Source organism: Egretta garzetta, unplaced genomic scaffold (assembly GCF_000687185.1).
Source record: "Egretta garzetta isolate BGI_Z169 unplaced genomic scaffold, ASM68718v1 scaffold712, whole genome shotgun sequence".
Classification (NCBI taxonomy): Eukaryota; Metazoa; Chordata; class Aves; order Pelecaniformes; family Ardeidae; genus Egretta; species Egretta garzetta.
The window spans coordinates 669,218-679,236 of record NW_009258883.1 but is presented as its reverse complement, the minus strand read 5'-3'; the positions used below and the strand labels follow the sequence as shown (position 1 = coordinate 679,236).

Below are 10,019 nucleotides of genomic sequence, written 5' to 3'. Positions count from 1 at the left end.
ACAAGGGCCGCCCCTGCCGAGAGGGACTTGGGGGTACTGATGGATGAAAAGCTGGACATAAGCTGGCAATGTGCGCTTGTAGCCCAGAAGGCCAACTGTACCCTGGGCTGCATCAAGAGAAGTGTGGCCAGCAGGTCGAGGGAGGGGATTCTGCCCCTCTACTCTGCTCTGGTGAAGCCTCACCTGGAGTACTGCGTCCAGCTCTGGAGCCCTCAACACAAGAAGGACATGGAAGTGTTGGTGCGGGTCCAGAGGAGGGCCACAAAAATGATCCGAGGGCTGGAGCACCTCTCCTATGAGGACAGGCTGAGGGAGTTGGGCTTGTTCAGCCTGGAGAAGAGAAGGCTGCGGGGAGACCTGATTGCGGCCTTTCAGTACTTAAAGGGAGCCTATAGGAAAGATGGGGAAAATCTTTTTAGTAGGGCCAGCAGTGACAAGACAAGGGGTAATGGTTTTAAACTAAACCAGGGTAGGTTTAGACTGAAATAAGGAAGAAATTCTTTACAATGAGGGTGGTGAAACACTGGAACAGGTTGCCCAGAGAGGTAGTGGAGGCCCCATCCCTGGAAACATTCAAGGCCAGGTTGGACGGGTCTCTGAGCAACCTGATCTAGTTAGCGGTGTCCCTGCTCCTGCAGGGGGGTTGGACTAGATGACCTCTAGGGGTCCCTTCCAACCCAAAACATAATATGATTCTATGATTCTATGATAACTTAAGGCACTCCACTTACCTCGGTTTGATCTTGAGCGCAAATAATTTAGGAGATGTCCTGTGGGAGGGAAATATTAAAGACCACTGCTCTGTATTAAAACTTTCGCAGAAAATCAAGAAAGCAACTTCGGCTTGTCTTTGCTGTGAAAATGAGCAACATGTTAAGAGTAATACAAGCAGAATAAGGCTTCACTGGTATGGACTCACTGATCTGCTTGTATCGTTGGCATGACACTGGTACATATGAGTTCACTATCAAGACCTAATTATGGAGCCCTCACAAGTTTTATTGAGATTAAAGAGTATAATTCTTTTCATCTTACATATGAAAAATAATATATGGCTCCTTTGCAACAGTAGGCAAGTTAGCCTTAAAAGTGGGTCATGGGTCTTAACTGACTCTTCATGTATTCTGGGTCTTCCTAGATTACAGAGTTCCCCTAAATTATAGCTCCTCTTATTTCCACCTAAGCACCTTGTGCTAATTCTCAAGCTAACACTACATGGAAGTAACTAATGGAAGTTGTGTTTAGAGTTTTCATTTAAACAACCGCCCTTATCTTTTCTGCTTGGCAATAGTTAGGCAGCTCCAGATATCAGAGTGGCCTTTGCTGCTACTGAGTTGGAAACTACTGATGATGGAGTGAGCTGATTTTTGGAACTGTTGTTTCTACCACCTCACAGGGAGCAGTCTTGCAGTGCTGTATGTAACTGCGTTCACTCTGTTCAAGTCTGAGTTTGAAGCCTGAGAGGCAATTAGTGCAGTATTGTTCTCACACAGCTGTAAGAAGCTCAGTGGATATTCAGATCTCTCACACCATAGGTGAAGCTTTCTTAGTTTATATGTGCAACTCCATCCTTAGCAGTGCTGATTTTTCATTCTGCAGTTAAGAATCTTACCATAAAAATCTTACAGCAAAAGGCTTTATTAGGTTTTAGTACATGATTTATTGTGTATATCAACATATATATTTGCATTTTGGTATCAGTATTTAAATAAAATAAAGCTCCAATTTCAGCTCTTTATAGGTTTAGACAAAAAATTTTTAAAAAAATATTATTTCTGGTTTAATATGGTCCATTTGCTGAAGGGCTTTATTAGATCCTAGACCTATAGTTGTTTATCTTACAGTTCTCACTGAAGTTTTTCTCATATGCAAGGACTATTGACCTTGTAGCTGTGGCCAACCTGATGCCTCTTGCTAAATAAACACAAAACCTCTGGTAATTGCATATATCTTCATATCAAAGTTTATGTAGTTTTATATAAGTATAGAACTTTATATATATTTTTAAATGCATCCAGGAAAGGCGACTTCTCCTTTCTTGACAATAAAAGGAGGTCTTTCATGTTAAATTGCCTAGTTTGATGTTCCCTCTCTACTTCACAAGCACAAACTATGTTATCTGTTTACTTCCCAATAAAAACCAGCTAGTACTTTTTCATGCTTGGTTTCACAGCCACTGCCCAGCTAACATCAAAGCCTCTACTTCTAGTCTAAGAACAAGTCACACCCTCAGTCCTGAGTTGCATAGACCAGTTCAATGACCATACATAATTGCTTTTCCATTGTATATAAAGCAGCCTTTTTCAAAAAAATTTACAGTGAAAGAACTTCCTCCTCACCTCCTCTGCACACTCAGATCTACGTGGTTCTACAGTCTGAATTGACTGCATACAGATTTCAGGGACAGAAAATCAGCATTTCCAGAAAAAACACTGTGTTAGTTGACCTTGGCTGAACACCAGGTGCTACCAAGCCACTCTATTGCTCCCCTCTTCAGAGGACAGGCAGGGAGAGAATGAGATGGAAAAGAAAGAAAAGTCGTGGGTCAAGATAAATGCAGTTTAATAAAAAAGCAAAAGCAAAGGCCGCGCACCATAGCAAAAGGAAAACAAGATTTTATTCTCTACTTCCCATTAGCAGGCGATGTCCAGCCACTTCCTGGGAAGCAGGGCTTCAGTACACATAGCTGTTGCTCCAGAAGACAAAACATCATAAAAGACAAATGCTCCCCCTTCTCTTAATTTTCCCTTAGTTTTTATATCTGAGCTGACGTCATACGGTATGGAATATCCCTTTGGTTCATTTGGGGCAGATGTCTTGGCTACATCCCCTCCTAAGATCTTGCCCCCTTCCAACCCACTGGTTGTGGGGAGGAAGTTTGGAGACACAGCCTTGATCCTGTTCGAGCACTACTCAGCAGTAGCCAAAGCATTGGTGTGTTATCAGCCCCTTTCTACATACCAATAGAAAGCACAGCGCTATGCAGCTTGACCCAATACAAACACTGAATGCCAAGTTGCACTTTTGGCTTCAGCTGATGTGTGTTTACCATAAGGAACTTTTAAGTAAATGGAAAGAGGGATAAAATAGGGATTTTCCAGTACTACGTTGCTCAGACAAAAAGTATAGAACATGTTTAGGAGGAAGTTACTGCAGATTCTTTTTTTTAAGCAGGCATCAACTCATCATGTTTTGCATAACACTGTTTGTTGGCGTAGTCTAGGATGTTCTTTACAATTTCTCAACACTTTTGACCCTCCTGTAACTTCCCCATTGGTAGACCCGAAGTGACCACTGAATTAGATGGGCTATTGTTCTGACTACTTTAATATCCTCTTTAATACCAGGAGAAATGTTGGAGCCAGGCATACTACCTGGATAAACCATTTAGCAGTTATTTGGCTAGAGCCATATTTATCCCGTATTAAGACATGATGCCCAAACAACATAGGCATCCAGTTATTATAGTAGTAGCTGAAAAGGGATCTCTAAAGTCACTGTGTAAGTTGTAGTAACTTCTACTACTCCCAAATCAGTATGCTCTTGGGTAGAAAACATAGAGATTAAAATATCTCTCTCACATTATCAGCCCCTTGAGCCATCCAGTATCGCAGAAAGAGTTTGTTTTAAAGAAGAAAAATTAATCATATTTATTACAAACAGAGCAAAATGTTTCTGATATCTGAAAGACAAAGATAATGTGGCCGTTAGGGTTAGTCTTACTATATCCCAAAATGTCAACACACTTGTCAAAAGTGAATTTATCATCTCAGTGCAGCCAAGAGATTTAGTTTATCTAAATGTCCTACAAGGAATAAATAATTTACCACTGGTTTTGAAGACTGGGGTAAATCTAACATTCTATTGACATATGCTATAGATTTAATTTAATGCTGTGCTTCAGATGTCTCTTCTGATAAATTTTAGCAAAATCTATGCTAAGAAGAATGGAGCTGTTTCAGTATTTTTGGGGTTTAAAATGCAGGGTTAACAAAGGAAACATGTTAATTGAAACAATGTTTGTGTATGTTCTTGCAATGGTTTAGAGAAGAATTTCATTAGTTTGTTGGTCCGTTGGTTCCAAATACTAGCTTAGTATATTTCAGGTTTGTTGTCTTTTCTGCAGTGAGAAAATCCTTTAATGAAGTGATTAATTTGCTCAATTTTTATTTTTTAGGCATATTGGAGATAACATCTGTAGAAATTGGAGTTGTGGCAGTTAAGTCCATTAAGAGCAACTATTATTTAGCCATGAACAAGAAAGGAAAAGTCTACGGCTCTGTAAGTATTTTTTTACCTTCCAAATGGATTGCAGTAGTCAGCATAGTTCTGAAAACCCCACTTGTCTGTGTATTAATACTATTTAGAGCTGAAATGAGCTGTTCATCAAAATTTCGTCCTCTGGTAAACCAGCAGCTCCCCTTTCCACAAGCTCCCTGTTGTTTGTTAAGCACATATCATACTGAAGCAGCTGCTGGGATTTATCATGCTTCCTGCCTCAGTCACGTTTATTACTAAGTAGTGGCCAATAAAGAGGGCCCTACAAAATGTAGTCTTTAAGGCTGTTTTCCCTGTTCTTCTGTACTACAGTCACATTTAGCAGTAATTCTTGGGGGGGATAAAGCATACCTGAAATCTTGGAAACTTCAACTGATGGGAGCACCGCACCAAATTATCAAACTATAACTGCCAAGAAGAAGAGTTCTGGAGTAACCAGCTTTAAGCTGACTGTATTAATTAATTTGCAAGATTATGCACAGTACAGAGAGAGATAGACATATATCAGCCAACTGAGCAGAATTTGGATAGAATTTGAAAATTGTCCGTATATATTCTATTTGTTTGGGGTTACTGATACTTTCAGGGGAAAAAGCAAACAAACAAAAAAACAACCCAATAAAACCCAATAACTATCCAAATATTTTTAATAGGAAGCAATTATGATCTATGAATCTGACTACTAAACTCATGTATACCCTCACACATCCACATGATTACACAAACACCAGCTTGTTCTGGTATTACATCTGGCTTGGTTTGTAATTTTGGAACTTTTTGCCAATTCTAGTGAGTTTGAACCCACATAAATGTAAACTTATTCAAGTCATCTGCAAAAATTATGAGCCAATCTTCAGATTGCTCAGTATTCAGAACATCCATAGGCTTTAAAGAGAGCAGGTTACGGATAGATACTGGGGCTGGGTTTATCCTCGGACAATGTAGCTAACCTCCTGCCTCTGCTGCAAATAATGAAGTAATGCCAGTCTCAACCGAGACTCAAAGGGATTGAAGTCATTTGGCTGTCTTTTTAAAAGAAGCACTTCTACAGAGTGGATTTAGTTCATATGAACTGTGTAAACTGTCCTCCTCTGCATTGTGTTTAGTCACTCCCTGTTCAAAGGGTTACTTCTGACTTTCTAAATTCCTGGGCAGTGTCAAAGAATCACATTAAGAAAAGACCAGAACAGAGAAATATTTCTTAAACTCCTGTAAATGTGGATTTTAACTGCTCAGAAATGCGGGATAAGCAGTGCTCAGTCCTGCACCACTAAAAGATACAAGGGTATACTGAGTTACCATCTGTCAGTTAAGCTCATTGATTATGGGTATGCTGCTGTACATATGTGAAGGTGTTAGCATAAATCATCCTCTTCAATTCACACGTCTCAGTTTACAGCATTTAATTTAGTCATTTTTGATGATCTGTCCCAAAGCCTGAGATAAGTTTTCCTACCCAAGTTGTTAGCTGCGGCTGGTGTGGTGATACCAATACCAGTCCTATATATACACAAAAGAAGTCAAAGCAGCTTTCATGTACCGTAGGTGGAAACTGCTGCCATAAGATTCAGTAATTCATAATGTATTAGAAATAGTGTTGACAGGAGGATACGAATGTGGAAAATGTTTTTTTTTAAATTCCAGCTGAGATAATTTTTCAATATTCACATCATAAAATCACAACATAATGACTTATCAAAACCTATTCCATAATACTTCAGAGATTTTGAGAATGCTTTTGTTATTATTTTTCCCATCCTCCCAAGAATTGCAGTTAGACTCGTATTACTACAGTATGGCAGCTTGCAGATGGATATGAAAAACAGAACCAATAAAAATCATAAAAACACTCTTAAGCATGTGCACAACCGACACTGGTGCAGGTTTATGCTGAAATTTGTTTGAAATGAGCAAAGCAGTCCTGGGCTAACACTCAGAACCCTGCCAATAAGACTTCTTAACCACATCACAACATCATCTGTTCTCTCTGCATTATCTAAGAATAGAGATAAAAGTTTGGATTCGAGTACAATTCTGCATCTGGGAAAACAAGTCAAGTAAGGCTGTTTCTGTGTTTATCAAATACATTTGCATTTGACTGACTTTGGTTAGAGTGAGGAAGCAAAAGAAGACTCACTATTTGTTTTCTTCAACAAAATGAGCTGCTAGCAGATAGGAGAAGTTACTGTGGTTTAGAACTGTGATTGATGACCACCTGCCTTCTTTATACCTTGACACCAGAAGTGACATATTGCAGCAAATAAATATTAAATTATCATTTTGTAGAGTCTTCTCTTGGTAGTGTCTTCCCCAACAATCATTGTTCAACTAACTACTAATCCCAAAGTCAAACAGCATTTTGGGGCCAAACTGAGTTTGAAAATGCATAGTTCTGTTAGGAAAACATAAGCATGTGTTCTAAGGTCTTGAGCAGCAACTAAGTAAAACATAAGTTACAGACCCAAAAATTCTGGAGCACAGGTCTTCTGAGGAGCGGCTGAGGGAACTGGGGTTGTTTAGCCTGGAGAAGAGGAGGCTGAGGGGAGACCTTGTTGCCCTCTACAACTGCCTGACAGGAGGGTGTAGTGAGGTGGGGGTTGGTCTCTTCTCCCAAGTAACAAGCAATAGGATGAGGGGAAATGGCCTCAAGCTGCGCCAGGGGAGGTTTAGGTTGGACATTAGGAAAAATTTCTTCACCGAAAGGCTTGTCAAGCATTGGAATGGGCTGCCCAGAGAACTGGTTGAGTCCCCATCCCTGGAGGTATTTAAAAGACAGGTAGACAAGGTTCTTAGGGACATGGTTTAGTGGTAGACTTGGCAGTGTTAGGTTAGTAGTTGGGTTTGATGATCTTAAAGGTCTTTTCCAACCTAAACGATTCTATGATTTTATGATTCTGTGATCAAAGTACTGAATATTAACTAGTTTAAAAATTCTAATTTAAAGTAATAGGAATGGAAAATATATATTTTTTAATATTCTTATGTCCTTTTTTATTAATGTGGGTAATTTCTATATCTTTACTAGCTGAATATCTACAGATTTTGATAATAATAAAAGATAAAACATCTGTGAAGTTCTTATCTGTACTATGAAAATGGTTTTATTATTCAGACTTGAATTATTCTTGTCTCGTTAAAATTACCATATGTAGTTAGTTATTATACTGAGATTCTGATATGCTTCTGCCCAATTCATGAAATAACATCTTATTTTCTGAAATACAGAAAAAAAAAAAGTTATTTTTTGGTTCAATTTAAGTATATTTTAAATATCCCACTTTCAAAAGCTTTCTGAAGGGAATACAAGTATTTTGATAAAACTGGGGGGGTTATATGTAGGAATTACTTGTTTGTGAAAACAAAGCATTCTTGTCTTCATTATAGAGAAGTAGATCTGCATAAAAGCGCATTTAATACTATAGAAAAAATAGTCTCCCCCTACATGCTTCCACATGCTTTTGTTTATTTGGTCAAGAAGATAGAGGCTCATACATGATTCTTTTTTAGACTAGGCCTCTCTTCAGGTCAGCAAAGTAAACAGGCCTCACATCCATTGCAACAGCAGTATAACAGTGATTTCTCCCATCCAAAAATGCCCTCTTTTATGGCCAGTGTGGTGTAAGGAATCTTACTTTAAATAGGAAGTAGGCCTATGCCATGCATATTTCTTTAACATATGGTATCAATAATCTAGTTCAAGATATTTAAAGGTTATATTTGTTAGAACTGAAATATGAATCATTCCAAGATTGCTATCTCATACTTTGAGTTTATGACTGAGAATTTGATTTAATATTGTTGCTATATTCCAAGACAGAGAAGTTTAATTTCAGCTATGAGTGAATTATATAATTTCACTGCTATAATTATGCACTGATAATTGATTATGTCTTTTGTAGGTTTCACTTTTTGCAGTCTAACTAATGTTGCTTTAAATGCTGTAGACACAATGAAACTTTTCTTTAAATACACTGTAGAATCCTAAAATGATGTCACATACAGAACACTGAAATCTTCCAAAACATTTTTGGAAACTATTTACCTGCAGAGCTGCAACTCTGAAAGTTTATTCTTATTCTGAATTTGTGTGTTTGTTTTCTTCTTTTAACAGAAGGAGTTTAACAGTGATTGCAAACTGAAGGAAAGAATAGAAGAAAATGGATATAACACATATGCATCCTTAAATTGGAAACACAATGGAAGGCAAATGTTTGTGGCCCTGAATGGAAGGGGGGCCACAAAGAGAGGACAGAAAACAAGAAGGAAAAACACTTCAGCTCACTTTCTTCCAATGGTAGTAATGTCATAGGTGAAGGAACTATTTTATTGATGCAGTTGAACCAAAGGCTCTTATGTCAAGAATATTTGGTAATCCTCTTGAAGAGCAAATGCAAAGAAATAGCGCAGACATCTCTTGTCTGAGAAGAGAGCAGGGGAAGCCTTTGATGGTTTTGTACTCATTGCTGGCACATACTTTTATTTAGTTCGGTGTCATATCTTATAATCAAGATACGAGCTGGATCAAATGGGATGGAAGTTATTGCCAGTGTGAACAGTTTTTTTTTTTTTATCTCTGCAATGTGAGACAATCTGTTGAATGATCTTCATGGGGAAAGCTATTTATGGAATACTAACTCATATCAAAGACCTTAATTGCTTGTTCAAGCCTAATGATCCAATGAACAGTTAGACATGCAAGCATTTACTGGAAGCACTTGGATCATATGCACAAATAATGACATTTCTGGAGAAGCCTTGGGGAAAATGGATAGGATTAAGGAATATAAGCAAAGTAGTGTAAAACTGTTCTAACAAAACGAATAGTATGGTTTGCTTGTATGTTCTAACTTCATTTCTTTTTATTTCTCTCTAAGTTATTTATTTAATAGGATGTTAAATATCTTTTTGAGTTGAAATGTTTTCCTCATTTGCTTCTTTGTTATTTTTCCTTTTTCTCAGTAATTCACACAGAACTTGATAGGTTAAAATATCAAAACCTCAGAAGTACTCTGAGAATAGGTTTTAAATAAGGCTTTAAAGGCAGAATTTAATGTGTAAAATCCTTTTTTTTTTTTCCTAAACTGTCTTGCACTTAAGCAAAAAGACCAAACAAGCAGTGCTTGGATTTATGGGTGTCTGTGTTGGAGAAATTTTTTTTACTTATCAGCACTCAAGAACAAACTTCAAGAAATACTTTGTTCAAAGAGTCTTTCTGCAATTTTGAAATTGAGAGAAGGGGGCACATCTGTACTCAGGTGTCAATGCATCTGTGTGTGTATTCATCTGAGTTTGATTTCAATTTGGAACTGAGATCTAATGTATTGCAATCAGTGTGATATTCTGCAGCAAGCATTGGCCTGGAACCTAGATGTGGATAGCCCTTTTAAAGTTAGTAAGATCTCAGATGTTGAAATTAAACAGTGTGTAATTCCCAAGTGTAAAATTCGGCATCTGAAAGATAAGTAAGAAGGCAACACAGTCCTGAACTCCTTATTCATTAATATGCCAATTCAGCACCCTTGTCCTTGTTACAGCTTGTAGAATTATGGGGATATAGTAGGAGCAATACCTAACTAAGGACTGAGGGACAGCAGATCCAAAATCATGCTCGTGCATTTATCAGAGATTATTACTCACATGTATATTATATATGAGAGCCAACCAAAAGCTGTGCTGGTTTCCAGCTTTAGCATACCTTTCATATCCATCATAGTAACCGAAGGCTCAAAATACATAATATC

General features: G+C 37.9%; 1 protein-coding gene across 1 annotated transcript in view; it reads left to right on the top strand.

Annotated features, from left to right (window-relative positions):
• Positions 1-8,587, top strand: part of FGF10 (fibroblast growth factor 10) — a 63,143-nt gene extending 54,556 nt beyond the window's left edge. Inside the window, exons 2-3 of the mRNA XM_009633867.2 lie at positions 4,178-4,281; positions 8,390-8,587. Of these exons, the coding sequence (XP_009632162.1) occupies positions 4,178-4,281; positions 8,390-8,587 (302 nt within the window). The remainder of the gene's footprint in view (positions 1-4,177; positions 4,282-8,389) is intronic.
• Positions 8,588-10,019: the final 1,432 nt, after the last annotated feature.